At 42.9% G+C, this 24376-nt stretch overlaps 1 protein-coding gene across 1 annotated transcript in view; it reads right to left on the bottom strand.

The window, feature by feature from the left end:
• Nucleotides 1-24376, bottom strand: part of Cd109 (CD109 molecule) — a 114728-nt gene that overhangs the window by 73225 nt on the left and 17127 nt on the right. Inside the window, exons 3-5 of the mRNA NM_001108771.2 lie at nucleotides 14549-14577; nucleotides 12401-12631; nucleotides 8031-8156 (exon numbers count right to left, since the gene is read on the bottom strand). Of these exons, the coding sequence (NP_001102241.2) occupies nucleotides 8031-8156; nucleotides 12401-12631; nucleotides 14549-14577 (386 nt within the window). The remainder of the gene's footprint in view (nucleotides 1-8030; nucleotides 8157-12400; nucleotides 12632-14548; nucleotides 14578-24376) is intronic.

The raw sequence follows: 24376 nt of genomic DNA, 5'->3' as shown, positions 1-24376 counted from the left end.
CTAGGGCTCATCTCTGCGACTTCCAAACCCATGCTCTCTGCATTTGCGCATGAAGCCTGGAGATCTGGAGCGTTGTGACTCCTGGTCCATTGCTCTCTAATGCTCTCTAGGTTAAGCACATGAAGAAGCCTAGGACCTCTAAGGTCCTCGTGACTCTCAATCCAGAGCTCTCTGTCACATAAGAGCCACCTCAACTCCTTATTGTAAGGTGAGTCTTAACACCTTACATGTGCACTGACCGGTGTTGCCTCTGGTCTTGCACACAAGAGAAAAGTCCCATGTTTCCAGCATCATTTAGATCCTTACTAACCTGGATATGCTTGACTCTATTATCTATGAAGTACTAGGCAATCTTCTTCCTCCTTTATTTTTACCATAAAATTGTTTTTAAGCATATAAATAAAGCATCATGACTAAAGTATCATCATATAAAAAGCATCACTGTATTTATCCTGACTCACTTGGAGGAATGCCAGTTAATAAAAGGGTTTGCCAAGTGACTGAGAATATTTATTAACATTTACGTTGCCCTCGCCTTGCTGTGCTTAGAGCCCAAACATCTGTGCTCTGAACCGTAGTTATGATGTCTTTCTCTAGGAATGTCAACCCAGATCATGCAGAGTCATCTACAATGGGCTTAACAAGCAAGAGATGTCCTTTCCCACTAGGAGCCACTGAGTCAAAATCATTGAGTGCAAGCATAATGGATCCATTCATCCATCCATTTGTTTCACCATTCTTTCATCCACTCCAAGAGAAAAGGAGTACCAGGCGCACTTGATGGAAATAGAAAATACCTTCCCTGCAAGGAGAGCCTGATCTAGTGAAAAGCTGCTCACCGACCATATTTACAAACTAGAGCCGACAGTATGGATCGAATCTACAGAGACTAAGACTGGAGATGGGGTGAAGAGGTAGAATCAGATCAACCGAGGCTGTGGGCAAACAATAGCGAAACGTGAATTTTACTCTGAAAGCAATGAGAAGTGTTTGGAAGGCTTCAAGCTGAAGGAAAACAGATCCAGCTACTGTTTAGATTATGTTTCCTGCTGTGTAGAGAACGGGTCGCAAGTATAGAAACAAGGAAATTTATAGGAGATGACTAATAGACACTGATAATATCTAGGGAAACAGTGGTGGCAACTTTAAAAGGGACGTAGAGAAGAAAAGGAAGAGAAATGGGCCCATCTGATATGTACATAAGAGTCAATGCCACAGACGTTCGTGGAGGCTGGACATGGGCGGTAAGTAATGGGTGGGTGGTAAGATGTCAGGGATCATCCCAAGGTGCCCAGGTAATCGGCTAGCACACCTGGCAGGAGGGTGAAATAATCCAGTGAGGTGGAAAATGCTAGAAAAGAGCCAGATGTGGTGAGAGAAGATCACAGGGATGGTACCTGTCTGGGGCTTGGAGGCCTGGGTTCTCTCAGAGAGACAAACGAGTTATTAGCATCTAGATGGAAGATGAGACCTTGCCTACAAGTGAACTTGTCTAAAATGAATTATGAAGTGAACTTAAGAGATAACTGTGCAAGATAGCAAAGTATACCAGATAACAAATGATAAAAGCAAGAAAGCAGGAAGCTTCAAGCCAAAACTGGAGTGTCTGGGGAAATGCAGGCAGAAAATCCGATGGTTGCTTTTCTTTTTGGAAGAATGAGTAGAGAGAGAGAGAGACAGTAATACCCACTGGAGGGGACGTAAAGTCAAAAGTTCTATTTATCATTCGACTCAGTCTCTCCTTGTAATGATTTACGTTTTTCCATTCTTGCTGTCTAACAATACGGACTTTCCTACACCTAGCGTCTCCTTTCCGTTCCCTCGTGAGATTTACAGCATCCCTAAGCTCTGACTTCTGCTACATTTTCAACCTAGGATCCCTTTTCTACTGGGTCTTTCCATAAAACCTAATAAGCTGAATGAAATCTTTCACAAAAAAAGAGACTGTTAGTGCTGGAGAGATGGCTCAGTGACTAAGAGCACCAGCTGTTCTTCAGGAGAGCTGGGTTAAAGTCCTAGAACCCACATGGCAGCTCACGACCATCTGTAACTCCAGTTTCAGGGGCTCCGATGCCCTCTTCTGGCCTCCAAAGGCATACATGTGGTACAAGGGCATGCATGCAGGCAAAAGACCCATACATAGAAAACATGGTTTTAAATTTTTTTAATGACGGTTTGGAAGATGGCTCAGTGGTTGACAGCACGGGAGGCCCTTCCAGAAGACACAAGTTCAGTTCCCAACATCCTCTTTCCAACTCACCGCCAGCTATAACTCGAGTTCCTCTTCTGACCCCTGGGAGCACCAACCTCGTTAGAACAGTGTACGCCTCATCCGTCACATCCCCTCATCCACAAGCTGAGGAGATGGATCAAAGCCACCTGTGAGCACTAAAACCCAGCACTGTGTTGCTTTGTAAGTTTTACTACATAACAATGGAGGAAAAACTGGCCTATCTGTGAGTGGACAGAAAACCCACTGAGACCCACCCTCATCACCCTGGACTACATGTGAAAGACACAGGAATGAGAAAAAAGCACTGGGCTGGGGAAATGGGTTACCTGTGAGATGCTGGTGGCTGCAAAAGCTTGAGAACATGAGCCCAACTCTCCCCCACATAAAGCTGGGTGTGGCAGCATGCATCTGATGTATCTGTCACTGACAGGACAGGCAGGCAGATCCCGGAGGCAGGGGGTGGGGCTTTAGGTTCAGGGGCAGATTCTGTGTTTTAAAAAAAACTAAGACGGATGAAGCTCAGCGGTTAAATTCAAATCTTTTTCTGTTTTATTTAAAGGCAGAAAAAGAGGGGCTGGAGAGATGGCTCAGTGATTAAGAGCACTGACCGCTCTTCCAGAGGTCCTGAGTTCAATTCCCAGCAACCACATGGTGGCTCACAGCCCTCTGTAATAGGACCCGATGCCCTCCTCTTCTGGTGTGGCTGAAGAGAGGGACAATGTACTCACATACATAAAATAAATCTTTTTAAAATTTTTCAGAAAAAGATTCTCTACCCTCCACACTTGCATCCATATGCATAACTCTCTCTCTCTCTCTCTCTCTCTCTCTCTCTCTCTCTCTCTCTCTCTCTCTCTCTCTTCAAAATCCTGAAAGTGAAAGCATGACTGACTGTCTTATACTGTAAATCAGTGGTTCTTAGCCTTCCTAACGCTGCAAGCCTTTGGTACACTTCCTCGTGTTATGATGACCTGCAAACATAAACTTATTTCTGTTGCCAGTTCATAACTGCAATTTCCTGTTATGACTCACAATGCAAATCCTCCACTCTGCAGGATATCTGATATGAGACCCCTGCAAAAGAATCATTCTACACTCACAGGTTGAGAACCACTGCTATAAATGAACTAAAAATGCTATAAATGTTAGAATTGGGTAAATACCAAGGAGCCCACAGCGTGCTTCACTAAAGCACCCCTTTCCTGACCTGGGGGAACATGTGACTAAAGATGCCACTTCCTGGATATCTAGTCACTACACCTCAGACCCCTGATAAAGCCTCCAGTTCTAGTGCACTGTCTTTCCACTGTGGTGCTGGTACCATTCCAGAGGGGTTTTATTCTACAAATAGAATGAAATTTCTCTCCCTGAAAATAATTTTCCCTAGTTTATATTGAGAATGGTTACTGACAAAAAAAAAAAAAAAAAAAGCGTATGATGGTGGAGCATTCAAATAATGAGTATATCCCATCTATAGTCATGATTCACTGCTAAAACAAAAGTAGGTAATGAAATACAAAGTTCCTGAATGCAAAGCCAGAGTCAAGCAAAGACAAAAGCCGGAAGTGAGGCCTGGGCGCACCTCTCAAACATGCCTTTGACTATACTGCCACCTGGTGGCCATCAGTTTTGTTAACGAGGGTCTGGTTTGGTTTTTGGTGGGTTCCTTTCTTTCTCAGTTTTATGCCTCATATTGACATTTCATAAACAATAAACACTTGGTGTTTGCCTTTATTATAAGGATAATGATAGCTTCTAAAATGTTACAGGGAGAGCTGCATTTAGACTAAGACTAAGCGATAACTGTTAACTTACAAGCGAGCACTGTTGCCAGCTCCCGGGGTTGAAATACACACTCATATTTGTAGATTATCATTGCTGTTCCTTGTTGCAGTGTGGATGGCCTCAGTGTTAAAGCAATATAGTGACCAGAAAGCTACCATTGGTCCTGAACTGAACTAAAGGTCAAAAGGAAAAACAAACTCTCCTTTCTTACAGAAGTATACCTAAGAGGTTATTTGCTAGGCTGTGGTCTTCATATCGTAAAATGGACATAGTTGTACCCATATCACAAAATCACTTATGAAGAACAAATGAGAATATATATAAATACTGCATCTGTGCTTTCCCAGGAGTAGATATTAACCTTCATAAAATTTGCTACATTACCTACTTATTACACAATAAAACACCATTATTTTATCATAACAGTGTATCAGCCATCATACTGAAGGATCATTCTGAGAGACACTTGAAGACCAACATTTCTCACGGTATCCTGTATCTTCTCTGAATTAGTATTTTTCTAAGGTTTACATTTTTTGATTGGATATTACCACACTAAGCTATAAATCCGGAAAATAAGCCAATACCTCAGCTACAAATCTTACAGACTTTAGTTTTGATACCTAGGAATTACTCACTGCATTATTAACCTCTTTTGCAACACTGCCTCCAATATTCTCTAAAACCATGTTACACAGTCAGTACGATCAGCTAAATGATCAAGGCTAAAGTTGGCAGGTGTGTAAACATCTGTAAGACACCACCGGCCAGGATGTGAGTGCCTAGTAGGACCCTAGAACTAACTCCTTAAAGTCAGTTCCCCCACCGTATCCCACAGGACTCCTTCATGCTGCATCAAGCAAGCCCATTCCATACATCTCACCCGACACATCATATCGAACATCTTCTGTTATTTTATAAAAGTTAAATATTTCTCATCCGTGTATCATAAAATATAAAGAAATATAAATATTACACACTCAATGACCAGCATAGCTCATAACTAGGTGGCATTGGTTTTTAACTTGTCTTGATTACAGTGACATGGATTTGCCATCTAGCCATCTCTGCGCACTGGTCGGCGCGTTAAGTGTATCTACAGTGTTGGCGACAAATCCCTGGATCTTCATCTCGCAGGACAGAAACTACACCGTCAAAGCAACCCCACCTCCTTGTCACTCCACCCCCTGGCCACCATTCTTCTTTGTATTTCGCTGACTTTCTATATCCTAAATATTGCATTTGCACGAGATCACACGGCAGCTGTCCTTTTGTGGCTGATTTCACTCAGAGCAACCTCGAGGTTCATTTGAGTCATAGCAAGGGGATGAATAACCTTCCTCTCTAAGACGAGGACCCCTTTACCTTTTTGAAGTACAAATTGATGGATAATTTTTGCCAATAATGAATAACATCTGGGAATATCTTGACTCGTATCAAAAGACCAGACAAATGCGTGAGCTTATCTATCACACCAGGGATGACCCCTTTGCTGGAGCCTGTTGAGAAGCACCCCAAGATTGAGGTGTGGCAGACATTGACCCATTACCTGGCCATGCTACTTCCAAATAGAGCAAGCCATGTGTTATGGTTCATGCCAGGGAGTCCAGCACCCTGGACACAGAGGCAGACCTAATAAGACCCTATCTTAAGTAAATAAGCCAGGCAGTTGTGGTACACGCCTATAATCCAAGCACTTAGAAGGCAGACAGATCCCTGTGAGTTCGAGGCCAGCCTGGTCTACAGAGGGAATTCCAGGACAGCCAGGACTACATAGAGAAACCCTGTCTCAAAAAGCATAAATAAATAAATAAATAAATAAATAAATAAATAAATAAATAAATAAATAGCAAAAGTGCCAACTAGAAAGATCCAAGAAGTCAAATATCTTAAATAACTCAAAAACTGAACTGAATACTTCCTCTGGGTTGCTTCCCTGTGAATGTCTTAGTAATATAATTCTAAGATGTCATAAAGCACATTCTATGTGCTTGCAAACATCAACTCAATAAGTCATGTTTGAGTCAAGAATATCTGTTGTAGAAAAAGGAGTGTTAAGTCACAGGGAGAAGAGAAAACTAACACTAAAGACTTTTTTTAAGGCCATGTAGAAACCTACTGTGTATAGAAAACTACTACTTTAAAAGTTTCCTAAAATCTCTATATAATCATATAAAAGAAGTTAAAATTGAGTTACCCTATAATGGGAGGATGGGAAAAGTAAAGTAGGGAAATGCCTCTCCCAGAGTTCAGAAACTATCAAATAAAAAGCCCAGGGACAGGTATGAAGCTCTTTTCAAGTTGTTCTATGGGGTCCCATAGCTCCCCCAAACATTACATGCTATTGCACTTGTTCCTGGTTAAGCTCCAGAACTTGATAGTATAACCCTATTACAGAAGCTACTGCATATTTGACCTATAGAACATGGAGGAATCAAGCTGGTACAAATCTAGAAAAGTATTCCCTACTGACTATCTGGAAATGTCAATATATACTACGAGGAGAGGAAAATAATCAAGTCTTACTAGTTGTGACCCTGTGTCGACAATAATGAGTTGCCTGGCAGGACATGAGCAACAGTTGCACGAGCGTTATTTGATCCACCAACCACTCTCTGCTTGGATTTAAGGTCCACAAGACAGAACTCATGCCAAGTACTGTTAACTAGGCCAAAAATCCATGGTTGACTAGGTCACAGGCCCTAGAGGAGAACCTATACTATTATTTCAATAAGGAAAGCAGAATTAAATTGCCCACTAAGTTCGTCTTATCTTTAACCCATAGATTAATGCATCTCTCAACCCTTGTCAGTGAAGCGTCTTCCTGTAATAGATGCTAACACACTTGTCGACATGCAGAAATTAAAAGATTATGAAGTGACCAGCTTCAAGTGGACCATCTATATCACACCCTCTCACCTTCAAGGCTCAGGTGTCATCATGGAAGAGAGGGTAGAAAGATTATAAGAGCCAGAGATAATGGCCTTGACAGGGTCAGTGCACACATCAACTCATAGTGGATGTAAATGCATGAGGAATGACCGCACAAGATCAAGCCAACCAAAATCCCATCATGGTTGAGCAAAGATCTCATAAAGCCCTATCTAGTAGGGGAACTGCTGGCAAATGATGTCAGCCAGGGTTGGAAATTTGTAGTCCTGGCTGGTGTAAAAGTAGGCTGAGCAAGCTATGAAGAGAGCCAGCCAGTAAGCAGCGCCCTCTGTGGCCTCTGCATCAGCTCCTGCCTCCAGGCTCCTGCCTTGTTTGAGTTCCTGTCCTGACTTCTTTCAATGACAGACTATGATGTGGAAGTGACATAAACCATTTCTCCCACAAAGTGTTTATGATCATGTTGTTTTATCACAGCAATAGAAAAACTAACGAAAACAACAACAAAAAAAGCAGTGCACCCATGGGAAGCTGTGGCAGAGAGCAAAAAAAGGAACTGCACTGCTCCTACCCTGTCACAGATCTGCGTGTGAGGGAAGCAAATACAAGAGCAACTCTGAGAGAAAAGGCCTGAAGAACAGGGTCCATGTGACTCTTTAAAGCCACTGTTTCTTACAACAAGAACAAAGCAAGTTTGTCCAATCACATTTTAATTGTTATTCTGTTTTGGGTTTTTTTTTCTTTTTTTTTTCAGAGCTGGGGACAGAACCCAGGGCCTTGCACTTGCTAGGCAAGCGCTCTACCACTGAGCTAAATCCCCAACCCCAAATGTTATTCTGAAACATCAAATGTACCAAAAGAATAAGTTTGTGTTCAGTATTCAGTCTTAAAAGCATCAAATGCACGCAATTAATAAATAAATATTTAATCAGCTTTAGAACAAAATGACACAATGTTTAAACCTCCACTCTATGATAGAAAGTGGTGATGGCTATAATGACTAGATTGGCTAGATAAACATAGCAACTTATTTCTGTCCATAGAATGACTTAGGAGAAATTTTACCACAGGAACAATTTAAAACATTTTTACATTCTCCCCCAAAAAGTACATTTATACTCACAATCACTTGAACCTGAATGGACCAGTCACCAAGTATTGGATGAGAGGATAGTTGAAAAGTTTTGGAAACAACTCCAAGTTCACCTTCCTGAGAAAGCCACTGTTGGATCAAATTAGACTTTGGATCCTACAACAGAAAGCAAACCATGTGTGTTAACTCTGGTAGGACACCCAAGGGCAAGGGTATGCTACTTAGGAATGATGCCTGCCTGGCAGTATGGCCAGGCCCACCCATCTCCCAGACACATCTACAAGTTTCCCCCAAAATATGACACTGCGATGGTGCAATGGTTAAACCATTAGATTAGAGTTTAGAATCACCCAGGAGACATACCCTAGCTGAGTCTGTGAAGACGCTTCCAGAGACGTTTAGCTAGCAGCCCAGAATGAATAAAAGGAAGAGGAGAGAAGTCAGAGGACAGGCAGAATGAATCTCCCTCTGCTTCCTGAACATGGACGTAGTGTGACTAGCTGCCCCTCACTCCTGACACCACGGCGACAGCAGCTCTCGCCGCCACCATCCCTTTCATGGTAGACTACACCCTCAGACTATGAGCCAAAACTAACCCTTCCTTAAGAGGCTTCTGAAATGTATTTTGTCAAAGCAGTGAGAAAAGTAACACTATGGAAAGTTTTTGGAAAATAACAGATCTATACCACTAAAGAAACAAATCAAAGTTCCTCCTTTCCCGTTACTTCTCCTCAGGCCATGCTGATTCTGAACCGCCTTTTAATTCCTGACACCATAGATCCCTCTGCAGAGGACACACAGCATGCACTCCAACAAATCTACGTGAGTGTCTTAAAGAAACCCTCACTAAAATACAAAGTATGCACACATATGAAAATCAAAATACAGGGACCTCAAGAAACTCAGCTAGGACAGCCACATGATCTGACGCTGACATTCGACATTCATTTGAAAGAACCTATGTCAACATAGTTACACATCCATGTTTACTGAGCATTAGTCACAATAGCCAAGATGTGGAACCAGCCTAAAATGGCCACCAACAGAGAAATGAATAAATAAAGCACTGTTATGTCTGCACAATAAAGAATGAAGGTCTGAGTCAGATGCTAGGCAGAGCCTCTCAGAGGGGGATTGTGAAAGGGGGAGACTGAAGGGGGCAACGAGTGGGATGTAAAGTGAATAAGTAAAAAAAATTAGATTAATTTTCTTTAAAAAGAAGGAAGTCCTGTCATTTGCACCATTTACAAATGACAAGTGGATACAACTGAAGAGAATATGTTAAGTGAGATAAGCCAGACTCACAAAGGCAAATACCTCATTCATACATGGAGTCTACATTTCGAGAGAGAGACAGAGAGAGACAGAGACAGAGAGACAGAGAGAGACAAAGAGAGACAGAGAGAGAGACAGAGACAGAGAGACAGAGAGAAACAGAGACAGAGACAGAGAGACAGTGAGATGAAAGTAGAAATGGACTATGCAGGAGAGAAAGAAGTCTAAAAGACAAAGAAATGAGAGGAAAATAATGAGTACCACTTGGCCATCGTCGTATGCAAATATATATTCATGTCACAAACATACAACATGAAAGCCTCTGTTGGGAAGAAAACCAGGGTGATAGAGGGTGACTATTAATAAAATACAGTGATGTGCATGTATGAACATCATTAAAAAGTGACTGTTTATTAAAAAGGAGGAAGGAAGGATGGAAGGAAGGAAAGAAGGAAGGAAGGAAGGAAGGGAGGGAGGAAGGAAGGAGAAGGGAAGAAGGGAGGAAAGGAAATGACTTCTCATTGTTGAGCTAGAATCCTCATTCGTTAAAGGCCCACTGTGCAAGGTACTCCAGCTCACCTCAGATCATTACGATTCTCCTCCAGTGAATAAGCCAGACTCAGAAAGACAAATATTTTCTTTCTCTCATACATGGAATCTACATTTCAATATAAAGGGAGTGTGTGTGTGCATGTGTGTGTGTGCACATGTATGTGCATATGTGTGTATGCACAGGTGTATGCATGTGTGTATGTGTGCATGTGTGGGCATGTATGATATGAAAGTAGAAATGGTACTATGAGGGGACAGAAAGAAGAGGTAGAGTTGTCCTTTCCCAACTGTTGAGAAAGCTGACTGCCAGAGCAGTTAAGTAATCACTCTGCTGTAATTGACTGACACAGCTCCCTATTATAGCAACAACACGTGATCGGACTCAGACTTCAAACTCATGCCAGCTGTCGGCTCAGCAAAAGTATATCAGAGAACTATTTAATAGGGGCCAATGAGGAATGCTTTTGTCATCCCACAACCTCACAGACAAACTGGCTTCCCGCAGTATCCATGCAAAGTAGTCATCTCTCACGCTCCCTGTCCTGGCAATGCTGCCCCATTCTCTATCTACTTTGTCTCCTCTCCAACCTCACAAATCCACCATACCCGACTCTAACTAATGCTGCTGATCCCTCCTTCCACTCTTGCCCGGTGCTCACCCTGTCATCCGGAACACTAGTCTGAGAGTGCTCATGGGGTTGAAAGGCTTGACCCAGATCCAGACAAACAGCGAACAGAGTCAGTATAATCCCAGCAGGCCCCTAGGTGACGATGGCTTCCTAGTGTCCACAGACTGAGGTTCAAACACTTGCAGGATCTCTACTTCTAGGTTCTTCTTCCCAACATACACAGTCATCTGCAGTTCACCACAGAACTCCACACCTCTGGGCCTCTAGGCAAGGAATGTCCCTCCCTCTCTCAACTACTAGTAAAATAACCTCAGCTTCCTGTCTGCTGGACAGGCGTCTGACAGCAGTGAGCTCTTTGTGGACAGCCTCTGGGACATCGGAGTTTACTCTTCCTGAGTGTGACTTATTGTAAAGTGCAGTGAAGATCTTTTTTAACATATTTTATTTTACAAAGCTCTGCTTCCAGCTGTACTACGAACTCTTGAGTCCAAGGGCCACACACTTTCTCTTATTCTCTAGCCTTTGACTAAACACACAGAGCCCACCAGTTATTAGAAGTCAGAAAAAGAATTCTCCTAGAGAAGGAGTATGACAGAGGTAAATATGGTTTACTGAGTAGTGGAAGCCAGAGATTTCAAATCAGTGATGGCAAGCAGGTCAAGAATGGGCAGATCAACCAAACCCAGACAATATCATGGATGCCAAGAAGTACATACTGACAGGAGCCTGAGATAGCTGTCTCCTGAGAGGCTCTGCCAGAGCATGACAAATACAGAGGTGGATGCTTGCAGCCAACCATTGAACTGAGAACGGGGTCCCCAATAGAGGAGTTAGAGAAAGAACTAAAGGACATGAAGGGGTTTGCAACCCCATAAGAAGAATACAATATCAACCAACCAGACCCCACAGAGCTTCCAGGGACTAATCCACTATCCCAAGAGTACAGAGGGATGAACCTATGGCTCCAGTCACATATGTAGCAGAGGATGGCCTTGTCAGGGATCAATAGGAGGAAAAACCCTTGGTCCTATCAAGGCTCTATGCCCCAGTGTAGGGGAATGCCAGGGTGGGGAGGTGGGAGGGAGTGGGGGAAACACCCTCATAGAAGCAGGGGGAGATAGCGGGTTTCTGAAGGGGAAATCAGGAAAGAAGATAACATTTGAAATGTAAATAAAAAATATCCAATAAAAGAAAAGAAAGTCAGAAGAAAAAGAAGAAGGAGGAGGAGGAGAAGAAGGAGAAGGAAGAGGAGGAGGAGGAGGAGGAGGAGGAGGAGGAGGAGGAGGAGGAGGAGGAGGAGAAGAAGAAGAAGAAGAAGAAGAAGAAGAAGAAGAAGAAGAAGAAGAAGAAGAAGAAGAAGAAGAAGAAGAAGAAGAAGAAGAAGAAGAAGAAGATCATCACTGTCTCCTGGGCCAACTCCTGGGTCATGCATTGTAACCAGCAGTTGGCTCTGTTACACCAGCCACAGCGTGATGCACGGGAATGCTGTGCAGTGAAAGGACTCAGGAAGAAATACAATTAGCTATAAATATACGCTGCCTCGTGGTTAAGGAAGTAACAGCAATGAAATGCCAGGGTTTCTTCTAGCTCATGGACAAAGCTCTAAGAAACACTAATACAGTAATTCCCAGAGTTGCCTGAGGGAGAAGAAACGCAAAAACACTGCTGATGAGTTACAGCCCCGAGTCTTCTCCTAGATGGTGTCATGGCCCTGTAGGCAAAAGCAGTAAACTCATGAGTAGACAGGTCATAGTGATGAAGCCAGGACCAGACATGGACGGACAGACTCCATAGCCTGAGCTCTGAGGTCCCAGCACCTCCCTTCAGAGGATCTCCACGCTGAGAGGTGAAACTCACGTTACTGGGTCACTAACATGAACAGAGTTCTCCAGGCAGCTTTAGCGGGATGGCTTGAACCCCGCTTCCTGTCAGCCTGCCACTCACCTTAATGTAAATGTCCACGGGCGTCTTGTAAGGCTTGAGATCTGAGAAGAGTGTAAGCACTCGAAACTTCACTTCCTGCTTCGGCTTGTAGATCACCTTATCTGTCTGAATGAAGACAGAGATCCTCTTGCTGTCAAATGTTAACCGTGTCCGGTTGGAGAATACGATCTCAGTCTCCGATTTTCCGCTTATGTGTAGTTCATAAATCTTGTTTGCCTTGTGCAGAGGGAGCTGGGTGGGGAAAGATAGACAGACATATCAAAGTCTCGCCATTTGACCTTTAAAAAATGGTTTAATTACAAATTAGAATAAAAAAAGATTAAACACATACTATTATCATAAAGAACTGTAGTGTTGGGGGAATCGTATCCTTCATAGGCACCAAAGATAAACAGTTTGCTCTCTCTCTCACCTTTAAAATCCTGTACTCTGCTCTTCAATTGGATCAGAGAGATTCTGGAGTGAGGGACACAAGCTCCATAGCTGTCTCTCGCAGCAGGAGTTATGTCACCATTTCTTTTTTTAATTGATCATTCCATTTATTTAAATTTCAAATGTTGCCCCCCACCTTCCGGACATTTCCTTGTCTATGTGTAGATTTATTCTCACTCCTCACAGCTGCTAAGCTTGGAAGCCTCATTCCACCCCCTCCCTCACCCCACTCCACCCCCACCCCTACCCCGTAAGCTTTCCCACATTGGTTGAGGCAATCAGCCTGTGAAACACCAATGTTTGTCTCCTTGCTGTAGTCTCTCAAACTCTCATCTGCGATTCTTTCTTTTCCTATACCCTGTTCAGCATGGTATTGGTGGCTATGCCGCCATTTTTAATACCATTAATAACAGCAGAAATCCTACCATCTGATACGAACAGACCACAAGCCAAATTGAGCAGTTCACATGTTCTCCATTATTTGACCTCTAGATAACCCCTCAACCCAGTTCCACACCCACCCTTGACTGGATTCTCCTACTAAAACCATTTCACAAAGAAACCAGGGTTAGAGAGTTAGGGACAGCACTCCAGGCCACCAACCCATATCCAAACCTAGCATGTGCTATATTAATCTTGTAGCAACATGATGTGATTTTAAACATGTCCAGAAAGTCTCTGATCTACCTCCCTTCGGAAAATAAAGTCTGCATTGGGTTACCAAAATAAGACTTGGAAATAAAGAGAAGAGGACGGGATCGACAGGGATCTGAGGGGACGGGAGAGGTAAAGAAAGACGGGAGAGGTAAAGAAAGGTGAATGCCCAAAATAGAGTGTATACATGTATGAAAAATCCTGCAATGTATTTAATAACAAAAAGATGAAACACATGCTAACATTTAGCATGAAAACTATTGTGTAATTTTAAAATGTTAATTTAAAACACACTGGGTATGGATGGTGGTGCCTTTAATCCCAGCATTAAGGAGACAGAAGCAGAAAAATCTCTATAAATTCATGGCCAGCCAGAGATACATGGCTACATAGTGAGACCTTGTCTGAAAGAAAGAAAGAAAGAAAGAAAGAAAGAAAGAAAGAAAGAAAGAAAGAAAGAAAGAAAGAAAGAAAGAAAGGAAGGAAAGGAAGGGAGGGAGGGAGGGAGGGAGGAAGGGGGAGGGGAAGGGGAAGGGGAAGGGGAAGGGAAGGATAGGGAAGGAAAGGAAAGGAAACGCATTAATACAGGAGTAGGGTCAAACACAATAAAGTGATCTATTGTTCCAGTTTATTGAAGAAAAATCCCTGCTAGGAGTTTCAAGAACATAATAGGCAATCTCTCTAAAGTAATATTGTTCTTAGGTATTAAATATTTGAAAAGTGTGCAGTAAATTCAAGTAAAACTTACAAGTGATTTAAATTAAAAGCCAATAAAAAGGTGCATAAGCCATAGTTTGAAAACATTTCTTTTGTTGTTGTTTTGAGATGTTTCTTTGTTTGTTTGTTCGGCTTGGGTTTTTTGGTTAGTGGTTTGGTTTTTGGCGACAGGGATTCTCTGTGTAGCCCTGACTGGGCTGGAACTCAGAGATCTGCCTGCCTCTGCTTCCCAAGTGTTGGGATTAAAGATGTATGTCATTACACCCAGTTTGCAATGTATTTCTGAAGCCAATTTTTGACATTTATTTATTTATCGAAACCAAAATAATTTATATGGATACTTACTGCCGGAAGAACAAGAATTCCGAAATGCCCTAAAAGGAAAACAAGAAAGGAAAGGTATTTGTCAAAATTTAACAAGACTTAGCATTCTTTCCATATGGATAGAACCATCAACTTCCTTGGCCAAACCAAAACAGCTTTGTTAATTCCCAAAATAACCAAGAACTTGTAGCCTATCCTTCTGGAGAAGATCAAGATTAAAAGGTGGTCAGCCAGGGATCAAATCCCAGCAAGTTCTGCCGTCACCACACTCTCACCGTCACTGCTCTGTCACTGTTAAGGTTCTGGGGTTTGAGGGGTGCCTCAGAGAGGACGGGAGAGCCTGGGGATTGGAGGTCATGGAGGGGGTGTTGTTATGGTTCTGTCTTCCTTGGGGGCCGTAGTACAGGAGATTGAGCCCAGGGCTTCATGGCATCTCACGCTCTGCACTGAGCTCTGTCCTCCGGGAGGCTCCCTCTTCATGTTCTCAGACACCCAAGACAAAGGGAGGCATTAGTCATGCCAGGGAGAGCCAGCACTCAGCAGTGATTCACAAGGATCAGGCTGGAACAGACTATCTTTCATGTACACTTTCTAAAAATAGGACCCACGACTTAACACATGTCCATTTTTCATCAGACCCATTTATTTCAAGGAAAAATAGTTTCAGGTTAAAATCACCAAGGTACTTATCCCACAATCAGATGTGATAATAGCCCTTGGTTCGTTCCTTTATTGAAGAACTATTTATTAAAGGAACCGCAATGTCCCTCTCAAACGAAGCCATATGAAGTCTACCATGTAAGAGCCAAGAGATACAAGATGGCCCAGTACAGAGTAGAAATTAACAACACCAACACACTTTGAAATCACACCACACACAGGGGTCTACGCTCTTTTCCTGCCCTGCCTGCCCTTAGACCAGATTCTACAGCTCAGTATTTTCATCCATAAAAGGAAAATACTATTCCAAACCCATACAGTGTCTTCTGGGGAGGCTGTTGTCACCTATAATATACAGACATACAAGAAGCACTTGAAGGTCATCAGAGTACCAGAAAGCTTGGAGAGGTGTCCACCAGGATGTCAGCTTGTCTCTATAGCAACATTCTCCAAGTGTTTATGAGGAAACACGCCATCAATAAAGCATGCGACATATATCACCAATATCAGCCTACGTTTTTAAAGTGGGATACGTATACTTCCTCATTCAAGATATTAAACATCCCAAGCCTGAATTGCTTAATCTTGCTCAAAAATAACAGAAGCAGCTGAGTGATGACTCACACCTGTAATCGCAGCACCTTGGAGGCTAACGTGAGAAGAAAATCACCATGAGACTAGCCTGGACTACACAGTGCATTCAACGCCAGCCTGGGCTGCATATCAAAAACCTGCCTCCAAAATAAAATAAGTGAAAATTAATACATTTTCTAACTTCCCATTATGAAACAATCCTGTATATTCCCAGATGTGTACACGACCATTTTAAACAACAGTCTCCCAGTGGACTCAGGGGAATAGGAATAGGTTTGCAGGAACCACCAGGCAATTCGCCATCATGGATTACCAGACAGATGGAGCAGCTCACCTGATGACGGTGAGCTCCCCTGCAAAGAGCTGGAGTCTGACACAATAGGACAAAATGCGGGGAAAGTGAAGAAAGAGAGCTGATTGGATGTTGCTTCGAAGGGGTGCCTGGGAAAATAACACTGCCCTCTAGCGCTGTGGGATAGGAGGAGTCAGTCAGGGAAGGAAGGAGCAGGGCAGAGAATGCACAGCAGAACAGGGCATTGTGACCCTCCCTACCAAAGCCAGAGCTGGCTGAGCTGAGCCGAGCTGGGAGCGAGCAATTGTGAGACGGGTCTAATCTGACGATTATCTCTTTTGTGTTATTATCTTATTTAACAGGGGAAAACTTAAATAAATTTATGTACAGTATAATGTTTTGACTCATGAAGAACCTGTGGAGTGGCTTAAAAGATGCACTGCCTCACAGATACTCATATTTGCTGTTAGAACAACTACCTTTTACCCTATTGGTCATTTTCAAGTACATAAAAGTGTCTTAGACACTGGTATTTATTCCTCATGTCTAACTAGAATTTTTTTATTCTTTGACCAACATCTCCCCTGAAGCCCCTAGCTGGATAAACCAGCATTTTAGTCCCCTTTTCTTAATGTTCAACCCTTTACAATTACATATAGTGAAATCATACCGTGTCCTCAGATTCACCCACATAGTTGCAAATGGCAGGGTTTCCTTTTTCAGAGTCAAACAGTATTCCACTGTGAAAATATACAATGTTTCTTTACCCGTTTATCTGTTAATGGACATGGGTTGTTACCACCTCAGCTATTATGAGTGATCTGTAATAAGAGGAGACCCAGGTGTCTCTTTGATGTGCTGATCTCATAGCTGGGTATAAAAACAGTTGAGCAGGAACAATCTATGTCTAATAAGCTTTCACTTCTCACGGGACATTTATATTTTATACTGACTTTAAATAAAGCTGAGAGGCTATATCAGAAACTAGGTTAAAAAAAAGGAAAACCTTTTAGAGATAGATAAATACAAGTTCTTTCACGGGCTTTTTTTTTTTTTTTAAGTTCTTGATTGGCTTCTTTGAGAATCAGAAATACACTATCAGATATTCTCTATACACACTTGGGAATGAGGAAGTAGTCCTCTCCGGCAAGAATTTAGGAACAGATTAATATACACAACTTTGCAGAGGAGTCAGCTAACCATGAATGTGGCTGGAGAAAGAATACACTAAGAGGACATAAAAGGGAAGAAAGTTAAAAACGTAAAAGACAATCACACAGAATCTATGGATTTAAGACAGAGCAAAAGGGGTATGTGGGAAGGGCTGGAAGGAGAAAGGAGGAGGAGGAAATGATTATATTCTGTAGAATTGTGTGTGAGCATATATATATATGTATATATACTGTGTATATGTATGTGTCTCTGTGTATGTCTGTATGTATGTCTGTGTGTGTCTGTGTATGTCTGTGTGTGTGTCTGTGTATGTCTGTGTATGTCTGTATGTATGTCTGTGTGTGTGTCTGTGTATGTCTGTGTGTGTGTCTGTGTATGTCTGTGTGTGTCTGTGTATGTCTGTGTATGTCTGTATGTATGTCTGTGTGTGTCTGTGTATGTCTGTGTGTGTCTGTGTATGTCTGTGTGTATCTGTGTATGTCTGTGTGTGTATGTCTGTGTATGTCTGTGTATGTCTGTGTGTGTCTGTGTGTCTGTGTCTGTGTCTGTGTCTGTGTCTGTGTCTGTGTCTGTGTCTGTGTCTGTGTCTGTGTCTGTGTCTGTGTCTAAAGGCCATCATGCTTCTGAGCTGATGGAGGAAATGTAACAAGAAAAGTCTCTTTCAAAAGTGTTTGTTTGGCTACAACTGTGGCTCAGTGGCTGAGCCTGCTCACCCAGCACAGCTCAGTGGCTGAGCCTGCTCACCCAGCAGGCTGAAGCCCTGCATTCCATCCCCAGCACCAAGGAAAAGGGCTTTTTTTTCTTCCTTCCTATTTTTGTTCTTTTGTTTCTTGGTTGGCTTGGAGTGTTTGTTTGTTTGTTTGTTTGTTTGTTTGTTTTGCTTTGCTCTTTAGGATGAAGTCTCCCCATAGAGCCCTACCTAGCCTGGAACTCACTAGATTCTCTATACAGTTAGGAAGTAGACCAGGCTTGCCTCCAAGGTGAGGCAATCTTCCTTCCTCTGCTCTCCCTTACAAGCACATGCCGCTCTATCAGATGAGTTTTTTTTTTCTTCTGTTGAAGAAAGCCACAGTGCTCTGAGAGGCCCCACAAAATGCTATGCTGGAATAAGTTTAAAGATTTTTAATTACATGTTTATGTATACATATGTGTGCACATGCATGCAGGTGTCTGCTGGAATAAGAGGCTAGGTGCTCTGGGGTTGAAGTTACAGGCACTGTGGGAACTGGGACCTAATTCAGATCCACTGAAAGAGTTGTCCTCAGTTTTAATTACTGAGCCATTCCTCCAGCTCCATGCTGAAATACTTACCATTCCATCACAGCAGGAAACAATCAAAGGGAGGCTAATCTCTATGCAGTAGAAGTAGCTGTGTGGACAATACGTCAAGCCAGGTACCTCAGTACAAATGAAGGTTGTTTCTCTGATTTAAAGTAGTATGAGGTAGGTAATGAGAAGATGGCTTAGTGAGCAAATCGTTGGCCTTACACACAGGAGAGCCTGAGTCCCTATCCCCAGAACCCATGCAAAAAGCCAAGCACAGGGGCACACACCTGTACTCCTGCTGCTGAGAGGGCAGAGGCCGAAGACCCTACCACCCACAGACCAGCCAACCCAGCCAAGGTTACTGCTCAAGCTTGCTCAAGGTTCAGCGCAAGACCCTGGTTCAGAAAAGAAAATGGACAGCGATGGAGGAAGACGATTGGCACTGGGCTCCAGACTCCACGTGCAGGGACATATCCCTGTACACACGCATAAGAACATGGAGACACAAATATACAATGAAAGAAGTAGTGTGACCAAACAACTTAAACATTCAACAAATAATGGATCACAACCTACCAAACAAAACAATCTGATGAGGTCATGCTGCCCTAGATATTAAATGCATGATGAATTGAGAGCGAGGAAAGGCTGCAGTACTGATGAAACCTTGGGGCTCTGGGGCTCTGTAACTGGTCAGGCAGTGATCGTGAGCCTTGGGCTTGCAAGCACATAGAGACCAGTGAGAAACGGTCAGCACTTTATGTTGAACTACTAAACCTTGGAATGGCTTGTTCCCAGATCTAGATAATTGGGAAATCTTGGAAACGAGCAAGATTAACTAGCAAAGCTCACCCCCCAGCATGGTGGAGCACACTGAAATCCCAGTACTCAGAGGGCTGAGGCAGGAGGATCACAAGTTTGAGACCAGCCTGAGCTCAAAAATAACTAATACAAAAACGAAGCAAGCATACAGGGATGAAAAACAAAAGAAAAAAAAACTTCCAGCAAACTTCTGAGGCTAGGCTATCCCACATAGTGGGCAGCAGATACATGTAACACCTGTGAAATGTACCTGATTTCTTAGACATGGAACAAAATATAGAGTGAAATAGTCAGCAATGGTTTTTATAAGGATTTTGTGTAGTCATTGAGTCTGTAATTACAAACAATAAATCATCTAGCTCATATAAAGTGTACTATCAAAATTAATTTATATAATTTATTTTACTCTTTTGTAATATAGTCCCTGGAGAATGTTCTATTATTTACATTGTTGAATTATATTTCTGTTCTACAATGGTGTCCTGGAGGGTTGAGCTCTGACATTTTTATTTAGAAACAATAAAACAGCCAACAGATCTGACAGAACTTTTTTTTTTCTTTTTCCATTTTTATGAATCAAAGCAACTCTCCAACTATCTTCACAAGACAGAAGCCGTGGAAACTGTCTGCCTCCGAGTTTCTTCTACGGTTTACACCAATTCTAACAGCTGCGATACCACCGGGCCTCGCCATTTCAGCTCAGTGTAGGGTAGAAATTTCCGTTTCTAAGAAGGAGCTTCGTGGACAGGGGCGTTCTGAGCGAATGTTCCAATAATTCTTTTATCCTTACTTTACAAATGGAATCTGGAGCCCTGGATCACCCAAGACTCTCAACGGGCAGCCTGGCTCTAAGATCCTAGCATCAGACCAACTGTGGACGGTCTCTTGCAGTATCCTCTCTGGCAGTGCTCGCTACTGTCGGAGTTTCACCTGGCTGATCCGTTTGTGAATGCCCCTAATTCCTTAATCACAGAGGTTTTAAATCTCATCTTGCTTTCCACGTCTGTGTGGACCCTGGTACCTAAACAGGCCATTCCCAGGAGCAGGCAACCCCACGCAAGTCGGATCTCTAGCTTACAGGAGGATCAGAGAGCTGGGACACACCCTACAGTTTAGATGAAAGAACCTTTCTCCTGCAGTGGATGTGGGTGCTACAAGGCAGCAGCCATCATAAAGTCCCACACCAAAGTCAAGTATAAAAAGCCGCAGTACCGAGAGCCATGTCCCCAGCAAACCAGCCGGTTCCTGAAAGGTATCTAGTTTTCATCGCTTCGGGATAAACCTTCCGGGTTAGCTATTTTGTCAGCCCAGGGAATGGCAGAAGCAGTGTGCTTCCTTTCTACCCTGGTCTCACACACAGGCTACCTCCCACGGACATCAGATTTACAAAGACTGGGGAGGAGTAGAAATGTCAGCACTGACCGATACCCACGTGACATCGGGCAAGGAGAAAGAGGAAATCAGTTGGGATTCTGCACTAAATGAATCTCTTACACTGGCTAACTGGAGGGCAAGCATGCCGGCCATTCCAAAGAAGCTCACTAGAAATCTCATTTCACAGTAGCACTCGATTTGTTCTGTCTTGTTTTGTTTTGTTTGTTTTGGGTGTAGCTTTTAGTCAGCTCAGACCTTTGAAAGGTTTCTCGGGAGATCAAAGCTGGAGGAGTTGCACGCCTGGGTCCCACTGCAGACCTATGATGACATCTGTCACACAACCAGGAAAGAAACAGAGCCAGGAGGGAGAGCACAGGAGCAGAGATGTCTCAGCCTCCCTAGCTGTGGCTGAATCCTGCATCTCAGATAGTGTGCACATAGAACAGTTGATCTAATCACTTGTGAGTCCTCATTAAAAGGTCAAGTTTAAATATTTAACATTACTTAGTGCTATTGCTGCTGTCATCTCTGTAAGTTTAAAAATATGTCTTGGAATTTCCTAGGCACTCACTCACCAAGTCCTAGTACAGGACTTATTTGAAAGTCTAAAGATTTTACAATAACCTGGGTCACCAAACCATAAAAGTGGGGGATGGGGAAAGGAGGCAGCATAGAAGGGAAATAATAACCCCTTTCTCTGCTGTTGCTGAGGTGAGAGGAAAGCAGATAGTATTTGCAAACCTTAGGAGTATTTTCCTTTCTTTTTGATGTTGGCCAGGTTCCACTCAGACACGGGAAATGGCTGTCTCTGAAAGGTGGCTCACACTCCCGATCACTAAGGTTGCACTCCATTTTGTAAAGTCCTTATGACCGTCATGCCAGACAACTGTAGCCTCTGATCACTTTCGTACGAGACAAGAGGGAATCCATCTCAGGGCCTTCCAGACTGCTGCCTCTGCCCCTCAGCAGGAAACAACTCAAAAGAAGCCTTGTCTGTAGACTTCACACTTGGCACAGGCGGAAGAACTGGCCGTTTGGCTTACGTATGAAGTCAAGGCTATTTTTAAGTTGTGTAATGAGCATACAGAAGAACGAACCTTTCCTCAACTTTTAAAGCACACATCTGCTGCCTCACCTGACATCTGCCCTCCCCAAGTAACTCTGGAGAATCAGTGACCAAAAAGACCAGTGCACATTTGGAAATAAAACCAGGTCCAAAAATTCTCTCTATTTAAAAAAAAAAAGATTTTTCTACTATGTATCTGCCCAACTTAATTTTGAGCTTTAATATCTTTGGCACCACTTTGCTATGCAGTCATGTGCAGAAAACAAACGTATGTTTATCCCCACGGTTAAATTTCTTACCTCTTTACCAGTTTATTAAATATCCTCTCATTGTGCAGAAAACTATTTTATCTCCAGATGAACTACAGAAAGATGAGCATTTCCACCTCTTTTAAACCTTCCTTTGGTCTCTTTCATGCTCTTATCTTTTTTCTTTCCCGCTTCCTCTTGCTTATAAATATTTCAATAGCTATGGGATTCACACATGTTTCATTCCATGTATATGGCTCAGTGAGGTGAGGTAAAATAGAAACCCACTTGGGTAAGATAAATTTAAACTAAGGTTCAGTAGAAATGGGAAAGCAAGGGGTTGGGGATTTAGCTCAGTGGTAGAGTGCTTGCCTAGGAAGTGCAAGGCCCTGGGTTCGGTCCCCAGCTCCGAAAAAAAGAACCAAAAAAAAAAAAAAAAAAAAAAAAGAAGAAGAAATGGGAAAGCAAGAGTCTGGCAAGGCTCTTGACTTCCAGACATGCAGAGTACCTATTTTGGCAGACAGACCACACTTGGCCCACACTCTTCATGTAGTTCATGAACTAAAGATGGCTTTTCATGGGGTTGGGGATTTAGCTCAGTGGTAGAGCGCTTGCCTAGGAAGCGCAAGGCCCTGGGTTCGATCCCCAGCTCTGAAAAAAAGAACCAGAAAAAAAAAAAAAAGATGGCTTTTCATTTTCTTTTTTTTTTTTTTTTTTTTATTAACTTGAGTATTTCTTATATACATTTCGAGTGTTATTCCCTTTCCCGGTTTCCGGGCAAACATCCCCCTCCCCCCTCCCCTTCCTTATGGGTGTTCCCCTCCCAACCCTCCCCCCATTGCCGCCCTCCCCCCATAGACTAGTTCACTGGGGGTTCAGTCTTAGCAGGACCCAGGGCTTCCCCTTCCACTGGTGCTCTTACTAGGATATTCATTGCTACCTATGGGGTCAGAGTCCAGGGTCAGTCCATGTATAGTCTTTAGGTAGTGGCTTAGTCCCTGGAAGCTCTGGTTGCTTGGCATTGTTGTACTTTTGGGGTCTCGAGCCCCTTCAAGCTCTTCCAGTTCTTTCTCTGATTCCTTCAATAGGGGACCTATTCTCAGTTCAGTGGTTTGCTGCTGGCATTCGCCTCTGTATTTGCTGTATTCTGGCTGTGTCTCTCAGGAGCGATCTACATCCGGCTCCTGTCGGTCTGCACTTCTTTGCTTCATCCATCTTGTCTAATTGGGTGGCTGTATATGTATGGGCCACATGTGGGGCAGACTCTGAATGGGTGTTCCTTAAGTCTCTGATTTAATCTTTGCCTCTCCCTTCCCTGCCAAGGGTATTCTTTTTCCTCACTTAAAGAAGGAGTGAAGCATTCACATTTTGATCATCCGTCTTGAGTTTCGTTTGTTCTAGGCATCTAGGGTAATTCAAGCATTTGGGCTAATAGCCACTTATCAATGAGTGCATACCATGTATGTCTTTCTGTGATTGGGTTAGCTCACTCAGGATGATATTTTCCAGTTCCAACCATTTGCCTACGAATTTCATAAACTCGTTGTTTTTGATAGCTGAGTAATATTCCATTGTGTAGATGTACCACATTTTCTGTATCCATTCCTCTGTTGAAGGGCATCTGGGTTCTTTCCATTTTCTGGCTATTATAAATAAGGCTGCGATGAACATAGTGGAGCACGTGTCTCTTTTATATGTTGAGGCATCTTTTGGGTATATGCCCAAGAGAGGTATAGCTGGATCCTCAGGCAGTTCAATGTCCAATTTTCTGAGGATTCTCCAGACTGATTTCCAGAATGGTTGTACCAGTTTGCAATCCCACCAACAATGGAGGAGTGTTCCTCTTCCTCCACATCCTCGCCAGCATCTGTTGTCCCCTGAGTTTTTGATCTTAGCCATTCTCACTGGTGTGAGGTGAAATCTCAGGGTTGTTTTGATTTGCATTTCCCTTATGACTAAAGATGTTGAACATTTCTTTAGGTGTTTCTCAGCCATTCGGCATTCCTCAGCTGTGAATTCTTTGTTTAGCTCTGAACCCCTTTTTTTAATAGGGTTATTTGTTTCCCTGCGGTCTAACTTCTTGAGTTCTTTGTATATTTTGGATATAAAGCCTCTATCTGTTGTAGGATTGGTAAAGATCTTTTCCCAATCTGTTGGTTGCCGTTTTGTCCTAACCACCGTGTCCTTTGCCTTACAGAAGCTTTGCAGTTTTATGAGATCCCATTTGTCGATTCTTGATCTTAGAGCATAAGCCATTGGTGTTTTGTTCAGGAAATTTTTTCCAGTGCCCATGTGTTCCAGATGCTTCCCTAGTTTTTCTTCTATTAGTTTGAGTGTGTCTGGTTTGATGTGGA

The sequence above is a fragment of the Rattus norvegicus genome, chromosome 8 (genome assembly GCF_036323735.1).
Source record: "Rattus norvegicus strain BN/NHsdMcwi chromosome 8, GRCr8, whole genome shotgun sequence".
Lineage (NCBI taxonomy): Eukaryota > Metazoa > Chordata > Mammalia > Rodentia > Muridae > Rattus > Rattus norvegicus.
The sequence above is the reverse complement of the archived record's forward strand: the minus strand, read 5'-3'. Positions and strand labels throughout refer to the sequence as shown.